This window comes from Asparagus officinalis, chromosome 10, assembly GCF_001876935.1.
Source record: "Asparagus officinalis chromosome 10, Aspof.V1, whole genome shotgun sequence".
NCBI lineage: Eukaryota > Viridiplantae > Streptophyta > Magnoliopsida > Asparagales > Asparagaceae > Asparagus > Asparagus officinalis.
Window position 1 is genome coordinate 25,725,705 of NC_033803.1, and position 16,240 is coordinate 25,741,944.

Here is a 16,240-nt window from a genome sequence, read left to right on the forward strand (position 1 = left end):
AAACTCAGAAAACCCCTCCACGTCAGATTTTTAACCCTCCACGTCAGCTTTTTTGTTTCCGTCCATTTCTTTGTGCCGTTTTGGTTCGCTCGAATGGAAGAGGGAAAACTCTGCTGAAATCGCCGCCAACTAAGATTTTTTCCCCTCTCCGATTTCCTTCCCCAACCAAGTGAAATTGATGAAAACTCTGTCACGTCAGATTTTTTTCCTTCTCTGCTTTGTTTACAAAAGTTTTCCTTTTTTTTCTATGCGAACCAAACACAAGAAAAATAAATACATTAGTTTCCCACCATTTTTTATGTGCGAACCAAAGCAAAACAATCTATTTCTTGGAAAAGTTTGAAAAACTCAAAACTTGTATTTCTTTACATGGAATTGTATTTTTCTATATCAAGAAAACGAACCAAACAGCCCCTCAATGTAAGACTTTTTTTTCCAATTTTTTATGAGTTGCTGTCAGTTACACTAATATCCACTTTCTTGTTAATGTCAGTTTATTTTTCCAATTAAAGATTTTCTTTCTTTTTACCAATTTTTCACACCATGAGGTTCTGCCAGTACCATTCTACCTATTTATTATCCTATTTGATCGGCAATATCTATGAGAAATTGTTAGTGTCATGTTATATGTATCTGAGAATTTGTTAATCTAATCTTAAGGTGTTATTATCTTAATATTCTCTTGAAACAATACAAGGGAAGAAATTAAATACAGTATTTATGACCAAATAGGTTTCTCTTGAAAGTGAAGTGTAAACTAAGATAAGGAAACCTATAAAAAAAACAAAATAAAGGTGACACAAATTACAGAAATTATAAGGAAAACTACCAGCAATCACAAACATTAATCTCTGTTCTAACTAGTAAAGTGGCAAAATAATTCTGTATTACAAAAGCTATAAAAACCGGCATAATAATTCTGCATTACAAAAGCTATACAAATCCTAGAGGTACATCAGATTTCTAACATTGTCATAAGAATTCCATATGCTAGCATTCTAGTGAGATTGACAGTGAGACTTCATTCTTTTTCACCTAAGCCTGGATTCAATTCCCTTGTTTCGAAAAGTTGAGAGAGAAAAGAAAGACCGAGGTGCTGCAAGACATAAGATAATTTTCAGTGTATACTCGAATCACGAGCAATAAAGGATACCTAAGAGGAAAGAAATTAACAAACAACTAAACTGAGCACTATATTTTTACTGAATTTCGAAAATGAGTTCATGAGTAATTACATCTAGGGGAGATTTCTGATAAATGATCCTTCCTCAACTTGGACTGTGCGGGAGTAGGTATCGGTCTTCTTCGTGGGGTTTGAACTGCAAAAAGTTACTTCCTACATTCAGTTTCTGAACTTTGCAGATAATGCATAACTAAAAGAGTACCAATAATGAGATAACAAGTCATAAACTACTCAAATATCTACATTTCATCTAATCATATATCTGAAACCTTTAAAGGATAAGCGTATATACCTTGTTCAGGCATGCTCATTCCCTCACTGTAACTGAAACCATCATAAGCATCAAATGCGCAATCCACGTTCAAACCCCTTGTTTGCTCCGATACCAGACCACAACCAACTTCAGTATCATAATCCGCACCCAATACCCGATAAGCTTCTCTACTCTTCTTCCCAAAGTGCAGAAACCTCTTCAACCCTTTTGTACCTGATCCATCAGGAACAAGTACAGGTTTCTCGACGATACCCCATTTCTTTCTCGCTCGAGTAGAAGATGTACTTTCAGTAGGAGAGTCTAGTTGCTGATCGATCCTTGAATTTCGCCCAATTTGCTCCTTAGTAGTCTTTATTGGTGTAAGAGGAGCAACCGAGCTTTTTCTCAATGAAGATGACGAGTTGTTGGTGCCTGAACTCGTGCTTTTGCTTCGAGGGATTTTATTTGGTTGAACTTGAGGCTTTGTGTTCTCCTTTCTGAATTCGCCTCTTAAAGAACGAGACATTAGAGGTTTGGATGAAGGTTTAGGGACTGAAGAGGATGAGGTCCGATAAGTTGAGGATGATGTAGTTCTTGATTTGAGCATTTTTGCGTTGGTGCTGTTGGAAGAACTGTCAGTGGATTGTATGTCTTCGTTGTCTTCAGCAAGCATGGAAACTGTTATCTGTTGGTACAAGTGGAGAATAAGCTGAATTAGAAATAAAACAGACAGAAAACTTTATTGTTTCTTGTATTTCTCGAGGGAAACTCGAACAAAAGATAGAATCAAACACACTTATGTTTTAGGAATTTAACGCCTAAACCCCTAATGCAACAGAAACGCAGTATAGAAAAAGTACACCAAGATTTAACGAGGTTCGGCAACTGCCTACGTCCTCGGGAGCCACACAGATAATTTCTTATTAATTAAACAAGAAATTACAATTTAGGAGCGTATCTCAAAACTGAGATTTCTCAGATAAACACTGTAGCTACAGTGTTAATAATCAAAGGGTATGAACCCTTTCAATTTTCACTTGAGAACAAATGAATAACCCACTATAAAAAACCCCTTTTTATATTCCTCTCTCTCCTTAAATCTTTTTCTTAATCTCCCCTCAAAATCAATTGAGCGCTGGAGATGGGAACGCTGCTGCGTTCTTGGTCGCCGCCAGAAGAAAAATCGGAGGAGGGGTAAAAAGCTACAGCCTCCGAAACCCTAGCGGGGGGGTTTAAATAAGCGATGAGGGGATGAGCTGGCGACAGCCTGTCGCCAGCGACCCGCGGACGCCAAAAGAAGGGGGGCGAACGCAGAGGTCGAAAGACGCAGAGCTCGAATGGGGGGTCGAACGCAGACTTCGAAGGGTGCGTTCGCCCAACTCTGCGTTCGCCGAAGTGTGCGTTCACCGAAGGATGGCGTTCGCCGTCTTCGCCTGCATCATCTCCGCCATTCTCGAGCTCGTCGGAGCTCCTCCGCCGTCGGTGATAACCGGAGCTCGCCTGCGGTTCGTCGCCCACGCACGCCTGCAACATCCATGAGCTCGCCGGAGCTCTTCGCCGGTGCAGAGGTTGGTATCCACCCCCAAATTAACAGTAGCAATGCTTGAGAAATAAATGTATGATACTAAATCCTATTTATTATGACCTAGTGTCATTGGTATTAGGACAAACGGATCAAACTCTTAATATTAGCTGTTGATTTGTCTGCAAATTTGCTGCATGCATCTCACAGTAATTTCTTTTAATTTTCATTTTAAAGGTTACAAAATATATTTTCACTTTTTTCCCTTCTAAATTTGGCTTTTGTGCTGCAGAGATCTCTCCTTCAATTCTCTAACGGGTGATCTTCCACAGAACTTTAATCAACTATCAAGTTTGACTACCCTGTAAGCTTAATATTAACAATTCTTGTATTTAAACTCTATACCTACAGACTGTTGATTGACTATTCGGCTACCATGCAGTCATTTACAGAACAACCAGTTCACTGGTTCGATAAATGTTCTTGTAAGCCTCCCTCTTGAAGACCTGTAAGCACATGTTCTGCTCCACCTGCGATTGTTTCTTTTGCAAAGGAAAAGTTTGACATCAGAATTCAGTAATCATGTACTCTTGATTCAGGAATGTCGCAAACAATCATTTCTCAGGATGGATTCCTAACCAGTTGAAAAAGATCAATAATCTTCAGTGAGTACTTAATGCACGTGACGGTAAAGCATGCAGTCCAAATTATATTACATATTGTTTAGGGTAAATTTCACTAATCCCCTTGAACTTGAAGGCTTTTCCACAAAACTCCACTGAACTTTATACACCATAGAAAACCCTCCTGAACTTTCAAATCATACTGAACTCAGCTGAACTATTTGAAATTCTCATAAATGGAATTAACAGATTAAAAGTCTGAACTACCCCTTTTATTTTTTTGACCTACCCTTACCCAAAAAGGATAATATAGAAGCTATATTTAGTAGACAGGGGTAAAATTGTCCAAAATTTGTCATGTATTGTGCGCCACACGGGCAACTAAAAGTAATATTATCAAACGTGGCACTTAAACGAGACAAGTTTCAGGGGCTTTAATATGACTTACAAAATTCTGGGTTGCGGGGTGGGGGGAGGGGGTTGGTTGTGAAGTTTATCCTTATTCTTTATTGCTGACTGAACCAACTTACAGGACTGATGGCAACTCATGGAACAATGGGCCGGCACCTCCACCGAGCCGCAAAGTTGATCCTGGTAGTAATTCTGGAGGCTAAGATGGTCCATCAGGAGGCAAAAAGAGTTCTGGTATAGGTGGCGGGGGGCATAGCAGGTATTATTATCTCTCTTTTGGTTGTCGGTGCAATAGTTGCATTCTTCCTGGTGAAGAGAAGAAGGCAGAAATCATCCATCAGAGGACATCACGAGCAAGACCAGCCTTTCACCCCTCTTGCTTCAAATGAAGCCAAAGGTAATGGTATTCCTCAAATAAATCTACATTTCCGTTGTCCAGTGATTTAGTGTTGGGGATGTATTTATATTTACCACTAGCTCCTAGAATCTGGTTTTCTTAGCCTTGTTTGGTAAAATATTTGATCTTTTAATTTGGTGGATTTTAGTGGTAGATTTTATTTAGGTTGATTTTGGCAGTGTCTTCTGTCTGTATTTATATTAACATATGATTATATAAAGGAGTACTGAAATACATTGCATGGAGGACCTTTCAGGTAATAAACTAAACTCGGGAAGATTTTTTGTCAAGTACTATTGAAAAGCTACAGCGAAGAAATAGTTGATAAGTTCTAGATTTGAAATTGCATTTAGAAAATCATTCTTCATTTCAGTTAACAAAATCATGTTAAAAACTTTCCTCAACTTTTGAAAACTATAACATGGATTGATGAACTAATTTACCTATAATTGCACATTACAGAGATGAAGTTGAACCGGACATCCTATGCAACTAACACAATGTCATTTCCACCAGCTGCTCCTGTAAACCTTAGACCACCTGCAATTGATCGGCATAAATCATTTGAAGAAGATGAGTTATCTAACAAGCCTGTTGTCAAGAAAACTAAATCAGCTCCTATAAAAGCAACTGTATATTCAGTAGCAGACCTGCAAGTGGCAACGGATAGTTTTAGCTTAGATAACCTTGTTGGTGAAGGGTCTATTGGGCGTGTCTATATATAAGGCTCGATTCAATGGAGGAAAGGTATGTTTTTTTAAAGTTTTGCTTTCAATTTGAGATCCTTACCTGTTATTATTTATAGATTTAACGCCTGATAATGGTCTTCTTTTAAAAATCTGATCTTCAGAAGCTAAAAAAGCAACATGGTAATTTATGAGATAACTATAGTGAAATTGTGTAGCTGAAGTTAGAAAATACAAAATTTGCCTCGTTTTACTTTTTGCTATGGCAAGTGTAATGAATTTGGTTTTGGATTTGACTGATGTGAAAACTAAAAGAATGCAATATCCCTCTCATTTGTTTATACTTTTTCTTAAGGGTTAATTGCGGATATTCCACCCTGTACTATCGCCAAATTGAGCTTACTACCTCTGTAGCTCTATTGTTGCAGATAGACCCATGAGTGGATTTTTTATACCCTTTTCAGGGGATTTATATGCAACAATAGATATTTGCTGAGGGGTTCCTTTTTGAATAATAGAACCCTCTCAGGAGTCTATCTGCAACAATAAAACTGTAAGGAGAGCAAGTTGAATTTGGTGATAACACAGTCTTATCTGCAGCCAACCCTTTTCTTAAGTTTGTTTTCCCCTGTGGGACTGATGTTTCAGTCTTCCCATAAAGAAGATTTATAATGTTTAGTTCCTCCATATAAAGTCCCTGTGGGACTGATGTTTCAGTCTTCCCATAAAGAAGATTTATAATGTTTAGTTCCTCCATATAAAGTCCAGTCCTGTGTGGGTAATTATATGTGGTAGTAATGTGAAAGAGGTGAATGTGAATAAATAATTTGTACATGGTAGTAATGTGAAAGAGGTGAATATGCATTTATGCCTTGATTGTATTTGTAGGTTCTGGCTGTGAAGAAAATAAACTCTTCTGCCTTGCCCAGCAACTCCTCTGAGGACTTCATTGATCTAGTTTCAAACATTTCACTGTTGCACCATCCAAATATTACAGAACTGGTTGGCTATTGTTCTGAACATGGACAACACTTGCTGGTGTACGAGTTTCAGAAGAATGGCTCGCTTCATGATCTGCTTCACCTCTCTGATGAAGACAGCAAACTGTTGAGTTGGAACACTCGTGTCAAGATTGCACTTGGTACTGCAAGAGCACTAGAGTAAGTAAACTAGTTATTTTATTTTTTATTTCTGAATTAATTGCAGATAGACCCCCTGTACTATCATCTAGTTGTGGATAGAACCCCTGTAATTCTATTGTTGTTGTGACTCTTTTACCCTTAGGAGGTCTATTTGTGAAAGAAAAACCATTCTTGCATATAGATCCTGCAAAAAAAAATTTAAATGAAACCAATAATTAATGTATAAATGCTTTAATCGGTGTTTGCTCTTTTTGACCATGAGAAATGAGTCTAATTTTTTTTATGGGACTGCAAACGATGCTATCTCCAGGTATCTTCATGAAGTTTGTTCTCCATCATTTGTACATAAAAATTTCAAATCAGCCAACATTTTATTGGACATGGAGCTCAACCCTCACCTTTCAGATTCTGGTCTTGCAAGCCTCACCCCTGATGCAGAATATCAGGTAATGCTAAATCATGGTTCCATGTCATTGCTATCTACCACATCTCACTATTTTCTCTGATATTTTCTTATTGATTCCAGGCATTGGATCATAACATGGCATCTGGATATGGTGCCCCTGAGTGTAGGCGTCTAAAATTGTCTACGAGAGCCCGCACGAAGCTCGAAGCAATGAATGGGCGAGTCAAGAAGATTCGTCAAATCAACGCGCGCACGTCAATCAACTCGTGCGTGCCGGTCAACGCACGCACGTCAATCAACGCGTGCGCGTCAGTCAAACACGTGCACGTCAAACCAACTCGTGCGCGCCGGTCAACGCGCGCACGTCAACCAACTCATGCGCGCCGGTCAACGAGTGCACGTCAAATCACCTCGTGCGCGCCAGTCAACGCGCGCACGTCAATCAGCCCGCGCGCATCGATCAGCACGCGTATATTAATCAACGCGCGTTCGACGATCGGTCTCGCGACGAAGCATACAAATCAACAAATCTATCGAATACGCGACAAGAACAAATCCCGGAAGAAAGAAACCAAAAAAACCCGGCTCTACAGGGGCTGTATCCTGGAAAATCTCTTTCTCGGTTTGCTGACGTGGTTGCCCTCTGTGTTCAGGTATCCCGTATTCTTGCACTTTGAGCTTTTTAGGAAATGCACAGCTTGACTGTATCAACCAGAATGTTAACTATTAAAATAAAAGATTGGAAGTATATAGGTCTTACCTCAGCTGAATGAGCATAAAAAGATACCAAGAACACTACAAATAGAGGAAAAATTAGAAGCAAGAAAATGTAAACCAAAAGTAGGAGTGTGGATGATCGGCAAACAGGTGATTAGAGGATACTCGTTACTTTAAAGATTCAGCACTGAATTCCAGCATGAAGTTTAACATTTTGAAAATTAATGCTTCACTTGAACTAGTCTGCTGTCCGTGCAAAGCACGGGTTTTTTTTTCTACAGTAATCCCTCTTTTTTAACATGCCTGATTTGAATTTTCTGGGAATGCTACAGTATCCCGCCTGCTACAGTACCATTTTGAAATGCTACAGTATACACATGTGCTACGGTAATATTTTTAACTATTTATCAGCTACAGTAATAATGCTACAGCAAATCTACTGTAGCGTTTACTGTAGCATGAACAGTGACTCTCTGGTTTTCCCTTTTGTATAAAGGAATAGATATCTTGACAAAGATAAAGTTGGGAACTTTGGATCGAAACCCCTGGTGACACTCTTCTCTTGCTGAGACCCATAAGAAAACAACATTCCTAGATCACATAGACTATCATTCAAGCCCAACAAAAGTCTTAAATGTTTGAAAACTGTTAGTTGGACACTCCAACTAGGAAAAGATTTTTCCATCCCCAGGCATGTGCACATAACACCGCAATTGGACACCCGGCCATCACGACTCAAACATGGCACACATGAAAAAAATGAGCGTTGGTTATCATCTATGATATGTAAGACAATTCCCCAAAAATAAGGTCTGTTCAACATATCAGGGTCATCACCTCACAAAACAAAACATATCAGGGTCATCAGGTTCATCCATGTTCAACGGTTAGAGAAGTGTAAAGTGCTATTTACCTCAAATATCATAGAGAAGTTTGAGAATGTTGAACTCCTTCGGGAAAGAAACTACTTATTTTGAGACCATTTTACTAGAATTAGTTTTTTTTCATACACGAATAGTAAGAAATGCACATATCTAAATTACGAGATGAAACATACAAAATAACCATCTTCGTGCCTACATTCTAAACCATTATTGCGTGCAATACATCGAGTCCTTGCCAAAGCACAATACTCAAGTCCTTGCCCACTAATCATAGATTATCATGATATCAAAATAATTAAAATGGCTACAACTTAGAAATCATTCATAAGTAAGAACAAGGGGAAAGAAGAAATATTAGTTTTTTTCTTTTTTACTCTCACAATATGCAAGTCCATATCTTCCATTACAAAAGTAAAAAAAAAAGCCCATATCATGCTTTTAACTATGCCAAAGTCTGATAGGTATATGTGTAGTTTTGAAGCAAAATTATTGTTTCTCTAAATATGAAAAACACTCAACCCACCTGACCACTGACCTAGACACACTGTGTTCCATATCCTACTCACTGGAAGCATAGGGGAACTGCTACTAATATCTCAGTAATATCTAACCACTGAAATAGGTGAACTGCTATTAATATCTAAGTAATATCTAACCACTGAAATCATATAGCACAATTTATTCCAAAATTCCGTTGCTTCGCATGGTCCGTCGACTCACTTCATGCGTTCGTCATCTTCAAATAAGCTTCTGTGACTCGAATAGCGATGTTCATCGTCTCCTCTCCATCTCGAGCCACGTGTGGGGACCTATCGGCAATTTTTGACGCCTACAGGCTCGGCTTTGGCCGAGCCACCCTGGGGTGGCTCGGCCACCGAGCCACCCTAGGGTGGCTCGGCTTGGGCCGAGCCACCTTAGGGTGGTTCGGTTCGGGCCGAGTTCCCCCAGGTGCGCTGGTTTTGTCGTTTTCCGTTGTTTCCGGTTGTTTTGTCCGTTGTTCGGTTGTTTTGTTGATTTGTTGACCTGATTCCGGATTTGGCAGTAAACTCAGTCGGTGTTTGAGTTCAAATCCATTTTGTTGGAAGACCCGTCGACTCCCCGAACCACTAACGTTGTTCACATGCAGTTCGTTAGCTTTGTAGCCTCTTTAGTTCGTTTCGTTGCTTGAACGTTCGTCGATTTGTCGAATCATCGCGCCGAGCTGTGTCAAGGGACCTATAAGCAGTTTTATACGCCTACAAGCACGAATATTCACCAACCAACGGAAGCAACCAACATCAAGGGAGGTTTGAACGGCCCCCGGCTTCTCCTCGTCAATCAATACATCGTCATAACGGCCTGAGAAGTGATGAAAACACTTGAAGAACTCCTAGCTCCTACGAACTTGAAGCTCTTGCTGTACATCAGCGAATGTCTTCGCGAACCACTTACTCCCCTCTAACAACTACAGAAAAGGGACAGAAGCATCGGCAGTACTAGGCGCCGACATCAAATCAGGACAGTGGAGGACAAGCCTTGCCATCAAGTACGTATACGGAAGCTCAACCTTTACAGAGAGAATCTCGGTCGACGGTTCAGAACCCACATGTGTAAAACCATCGACCAAATACCTAAGCCCACAACGAATGCCGGCAACATCACCAAAAGCAGAAAAAGATCCTTCCTGTGAGTTAACTGAACGGTGTGGAGGAGGACCTCAATAGGCAAAGCATCAAAGAACCGGTATGAAACGACGTACTTCTTCAACCAGAAGGCGAGATAGCCCTCCAGGAGGGTCTTAAGCCGAATAGGCTTCCGTGCATGACAGAGAAACATTCGAAATTTGTTCCCCGCTGGAAAGGAACCCTCCATACTAGCGGTAGTGAATGAACAAGCATCAGCCCTCTCAATTAAGTTATTAATGGAAGAAGGTGTCAAAGGGGTAAATTCATAAATAGTCTTGCCCGAATTGCTCTCCAAATGCTGAAATAAATAATCAACAAACTACTTCAAGCTAACCTGCTTCTTCCTCTTCACTAGGGAACTCACCTTGACCAAGGATGTATAATAATGACAAGTGAGGTCCCAGAGAGTGTCATACATGTCAAGGGAATCTCTCTTCAGCTGTCCTAACTGCAAGTTAGAGGGAAAGTACTCTTTATATGGACAACCTTCCATCGGAAGCCTAGAAACCTTGTGCATCTCATGGAAACCTAACCCCAACTCTGTTCGCGGTGAAAGTTGCTTTCTTTGTTGATTCCATTGATTCCTTTGTTAACAGTTTATCGGTTACAAAGATCCGGTCTTTTTATAAGATCCGGTTACAATAAAATCAAAAGAAAATGAAAATTACAACTTTCCTTTTATGTCGAATGAATCGCGAGATCCTGTTTTGCGGTCTCTCGCTTTTGTGGGTTCTTCGCCTGCGCCGGGGTTAATCCGTGGACCACCACAAGATCTAGATCCAGTCGGATCTACACGGTATGATGGGTGCTATTTCACAAAGGAAATAACAGCCGGGGGTACTATTTCACTATGGAAATAATAGCCTTCTCGGGATCAAAAACCAAGTTTTGATCCACAGTATTACCGTATGGATCTCAGATCTGATCTCTCTCTCTCTCGAACTCCTGCCTTTTTTGATGTGGATGCTCGCCAAGAACCAGATCTGAAAATGTCTAAGTCTTCAAAGCTTGAAAATCCGAAGATGAGTTCTCAATCCGGCAGAGTTTCGGCTCCAAAAGTTCCAACCTCTTGAAAATGAGCTCTTACTCCTCTATTTATAGCCTCTGAAAGCGGATCTAGGCCCAGATCTGGGCCCAGATCTGAGTGTGGCTCGGCCACCGAGCCATCCCTGGGTGGCTCGGCCATAGCCGAGCCACCCTTGGGTGACTTGGTTTTGGCCGGGTGTTCGCCGTTGTGTCCGTTGTCCGGTTGCCATCCTTGGGTGGCTCGGCCATGGCCGAGCCACCCTTGGGTGACTTGGTTTTGGCCGGGTGTTCGCCGTTGTGTCCGTTGTCCGGTTTCGCAGTTTATCGGTTTATCCAAGTTTCTTCGTTGATCTGAACTCTAATTTGGCAGTCCGGATCCTGATTTGATAGTCCGGATCCTGATTTGGTAGTAAATTCGCCTTAGAGTTCGAGTTCGAATCCGTTCTATGGTTGGATGACTCGTTGACTCACCAAACCGTTAGCTTGATTCCGCACGCGAGTGGATGTATTCCGTTGTATGACTCGTTGACTCACCAAACCGTTAGCTTGATTCCGCACGCGAGTGGATGTATTCCGTTGTTTGCGTACGGTTCGTTAACCTCATCGCCTCTTTAATCCGCTTCGTCACGTGTCACTTAGCTTTGGTGTTTGTGGACTAACGATCGTGTTTGGATATGTCGCCCGATGGTTCGTTGGTTTGTTGAATCACTGTGCCGAGCTGTGTTAAGGGACCTATAAGCAGTTTTATACGCCTACAGATACCCCCTCTAAAGTATTTCAGCCTCGTTCTTTTATAGAAGAATCTGGAATGCTTTGGATATGATTGCCCCAACCTTCAATCGGTATGACGGGACTTTTGAATGGCTTCTATTCTTGATTCCTTCAATCCTTCAGGCTATTCGGTGCTTTGTCGAATGTGTATAAGGGTTCCGGTGCTGCATTTATTGTCTGACCGTTGTCGGAATTTTGAACTTAAATTCGATTCCTGGTTTTCTAATTTTTAGCTCGTGTTTGTTGGTTCAACATAGAACTGACCATCGATTGTTGGCGTTGAGTTCTCATTTGCGACGCGTTGTCTGGTGAAGTGTTGTTGAGTTATCCTTAAGAATATTTTTAGAAAAATATTCTCCAGGAACTTCTCAACAAAAAATAGGGAATAGTTTATACTCGTATACCTTATTGGAGTATTTTTCGTGGCCGAATGAGCTGAACCGGCCTGATAATGACCCAAAAAGGCAGTAATTAGGCTCAAAAAATCTTCCGACCCTTCCGCATGTGTGGGAGAGGAAAGAATAGATGAGGGACTGAACCCTCGGTCAATTTGAAGTCGTTTCGATACTCGATTCAGCTTCAATTTGAATTATGGTTCAAATCTGGTTCAACCTGGTTCAAGACTGGTTCAACCTGGTTCAAGGCTGGTTCAGGACTGGTTCAAGACTGGTTCAGACTGGTTCGTCTTGGTCTGGTCTGGTTCAGTCTAGTTTGGCCTGGTTCAGCCTGGTTTAGCCTCCTTTGAACTGATTTAGACTGGTCTGGTCCGGTTCAACCTGGTTCGGTCTGGTTTAGCTGGTGATGAACTATAAAAGAGCTATTTTCCTCTCCTTCTAGGGCGACTCATGCTTTTCCATCTCTATGTAGGAGAGCGTGGGGATAGCGAGATGAGTCCTGATCCTGCTCCTCATGATTGTGTATTTTCTGTTGAGCCTGACTCACCATACAAGGTAGAAAAGCCTGCAGAAGCTGCCGACGTTAGGGAGACTATCAATGTAGGACCCGATTCAACGAATCCAGGTACATCTACCATTGACAATGTACCTTTTAGATGGCACACAAAGGAGTTGAACGATTCAGAATTCGTGCATTTCCTAATTGTCTCTATGCTTCTTGCTCTTTTAGATAAATTGTAGGAGGCAAACATGGATCTTGGGAATAGAGAGGCTAACACACCCATAAGAGGTAACTCATTTCTATTGGTCGTAGTTTCTTTATTCTTCTTTCGCACTTATATTCTCTTGTGTCAGATTTCTCGACTGATGATTTTGACGAGGAAGGTTTGCTTGTGGACACTCCTATGCTCCACTTCATGTATGGCTCTCCTCAGATTGATGACCAGATGCCTGAAGATATGTTTCCTGAGTCTACACTCCCTAAGAATCCTGAGGATGGTTCTTTTGAAGGTACGTGCCTCTTCTCAAGTTAATTATAGGACTAGCCAATTTTTGACTAATGCAGCTATAATGTGATGCATTTGAGCATTCCGTTTTGTGTTTAACAGGAGCATTTGTTGAGACTGATCCTGTTGAGCCGGCTGTGAGACCAACTACACCAGCTGATACATCCACAGCCGTTACACCTCCACTACCCCCAGTGACTCAAGGGGAAGGAGGTATAAATTAAGAAACTGAGCAATGTCATTTATTTCCTCATTAAGGCTTTTGACGGATTTCTCCTTTTTTGTATAGGGCTTTCTTCTCGGCTTCATGTCCTTGTGAAGGAGTTGTTATCAGACAATGACCCTGAGAAGATCATCATCTGCATAAAAGTCTGCTCCTTCTTCTCCTTCGTGAATGCTATGATTAGCAAACTCTTCCACGGCGGACTTTTCCTTCACCAGTTTAAACCTTTCCTTAATTCTAGAATAAATTCGATAAGGGATGCAGGATACCCGGATCTGGCGAAGGCTATAGTTGATGACCTTGATTGTCTAGAGCACGAGCTTCAGATGTTTTGTGAGCTCCGGGATGCAGGTGCTTCTTCATTCATTGCTGCCCATTTGGATGCTCACTTACAGACATGGCGCGATACTCGGATTTTCGCTGAGCTTGAGATTCAGGTGCAGCGGGATCGGGTAGACCGAGTTTAGGCTAACCTTGCTATTAGATCATCTTCACTCGACAAGCTTGATTTTTCTATTACCTTTTGTGAGACCAAGATAGACCAGCTCAGAAGAGAACTCCGTGAAGAAGAGGAGACTTTGAGTATTCTTCAGATGACGAAGGTACAGGATCAGCAAGCACATACTGCTTTATCTGATGAGCTGAAGTCCTTGAAGCAGAAGCTGGTCGAGACAGAGGAGGTTGCTGTGAAGACTTTAGCCGCGACTGAAGAGTTCATCAGAGCCGAGTTGCAGGATAAGCTTAGGCAAGCTTATGATGAGAAGCTGTCTAAATTTAGTCAGCAGATTTTTAGCCATAGGCTTGATGTATGATTTCATTTGCTGAATACTTTGACTTTTGATTCTCTTATTGAAACTGGTTTTTATCTTTATCTTTATTATGATTCCTCATTCCATTTAAAATGATTGACCATAATACTTTTAGGATTTTTGGCAAACCCTCAGCCCTCAACGGGTTTGATAAGCCTTTACCGATTACCGTTTGAATCGGGCTAGCATGCGGATTGTCTAAATCCGTTCCGCATGTAACGTTGTGCTAAGAGAGTGAATTCTCTTAGACTCGGCGCTACGATTTTGAATACATAGACTTCGCCATTATTACGGGAATAGGCTACCCGGCAACGTGTATTAGACGCTGACTTATCCTTACTTAGGTTTCAGGATAAAATACTCCAGATTCGAACTCTGGTGTCTTTTTCTACGGAGAAAGACTAAACCGGCGACGCGTGTTAGGCGTCGGCATATCCTTTCTTAGGATTCAGGATGAAATTCCCCATGCGTGTAAGGCATGGATTTTGGTGTTATTAATAACAACCTGCCGCAATGTTGAATATGCGGACGAGTGTTCTTTTTAACGGTTAGGAACTAACCGGCAGCGCGGGTTAAGCGCAGACTTATCCTTGCTTAGGTTTCAGGATAAAATACCCCAGAATCAGACTCTGGTGTCTTTTTGTGCGGAAAAAGACTAAACCGGCAGCGCGTGTTAGGCGCAGACTTATCCCTGCTTAGGATTCGGGATAAACTTCCTAGGATGAATCCTAGATTGATGAATTCTTGGAAAAGGTTGGTGTGGGAAAGGAAGAATTTTATATTCTATTTCCCGGTCTTCTTTTAGGGTGAAGGCGAACCCGAATACAAGGAAGGAAGAATTTTATATTCTATTCCTTGATTCTGGAAAGGAAGAATTTTATATTCTATTTCTAGCGCAAAAGAAACTAGAAGTGGGATCTCCACTCCGAGAACCTGGAAGATCTAGATAAACTTACCTTTTATAGGACAGGTTATCTAATCTGAAGATGAATTCTTCGTTTATCGAAGTGGAATTTCAACTTTGGTTATAACCATGAGAAGGCTTAACCAAAGAGAAAAAGAAAGGAGTTCTTTCGTTTATCGAAAGGGGACTCTGAACTGAAAGTGGACCTCTTGTTCAAGGAAAGAGTCAAGAGGGCCAGAAAGACACTTTTGGTGGACTCACTATCAATTGAAATTGATCAGTGAGGGATTTTGGTGGTAAAAATGATTTTGGGTTATCCTCTAGAATATTAAGTATAATATTCTACAAGGAACTTCCCGGTAAATGAGTTATCCTGAATGTACTAGGGATAGTACTTTTTCAGGAACTTTCCATTTATTGGCATTAATTGCCTGGCGCCCTCTTGAGTAATCAGGCGATATGCACCGTTTGAGTTGACTGTGTCTATCACAAACGGTCCTTCCCATTTGGGTTCAAATTTACCTTTCTTCTTAGAGTTGAGGATTATCGGTCGGCGAGCAGCGAGGAGCAGATCTCCTTCTTCGAAGCTTCTCTACCGGACTCTCTTGTTAAAAGCCCTAGATATTCTGGCTTGATAAAACTCAATGTGTTGTTGAGATTCCAAGCGCTTTTCATCCAACATTTCGAGTTCTTCGAGACGTTTTTGATGTTGTTCTTCTGTCGTCATCTTAGTCGCGAGTACGATCTGAAGGGATAGAATTTGGATCTTCAATTGTAGCACAGCTTCACATCCGTATACCAACGAATATGGGGTAGCTCCTGTAGGTGTGCGTATGGTGGTACGATAAGCCCAGAGTGCTTCACCGAGTTTATCGTCCCAGTCTCGTTTATTGGTCTTCACAAGCTTTGACAGGATCTTAATGATCGTCTTGTTAAACGCCTCAGCTAATCCATTCGTAGCGGGATAATAAGCTGTTGACGAAACATCTTGAATTTTGATCTTGTCACAAAACCTGACGAAGGCATTGCTTATGAACTATGGACCGTTGTCATGAATGATCCATCTTGGCACGCTGTGTCGGTATATAACATGATGTTTGATAAAATTGATGACGTTGTTCGTCTTCACTTCTCTAAGCAGAATCGCTTCAGCCCACTTTGAAAAGTAATCCGTGATTGCGAGAATGAATCGTTCACCTTTGACCGAAGGGGGAAAA

General features: G+C 41.2%; 1 protein-coding gene and 1 pseudogene across 1 annotated transcript; one reads left to right on the forward strand and one right to left on the reverse strand.

The window, feature by feature from the left end:
* LOC109826032 lies at positions 856 to 2,118 on the reverse strand. Its single transcript, XM_020392985.1, has 3 exons — positions 1,476 to 2,118; positions 1,236 to 1,319; positions 856 to 1,096 (listed from the first exon to the last, which is right to left on the reverse strand). Exons 1-3 carry the CDS (start codon positions 2,107 to 2,109, stop codon positions 1,032 to 1,034), a joined length of 783 nt encoding a protein of 260 aa, XP_020248574.1. The 5' UTR covers positions 2,110 to 2,118; the 3' UTR covers positions 856 to 1,031.
* Positions 2,850 to 7,325, forward strand: LOC109826562 (annotated as a pseudogene).

Excerpts from the sequence above, each read along its gene's own strand:
- LOC109826032 (XM_020392985.1), bottom strand. The coding sequence starts at position 2,109 with ATGCTTGCTGAAGACAACGAAGACATACAATCCACTGACAGTTCTTCC. Across the intron at positions 1,320-1,475 it reads AATGAGCATGCCTGAACAAG|TTCAAACCCCACGAAGAAGA; the intron begins GTATATACGCTT and ends AACTTTTTGCAG. Across the intron at positions 1,097-1,235 it reads ATCAGAAATCTCCCCTAGAT|CACCTCGGTCTTTCTTTTCT; the intron begins GTAATTACTCAT and ends TATGTCTTGCAG.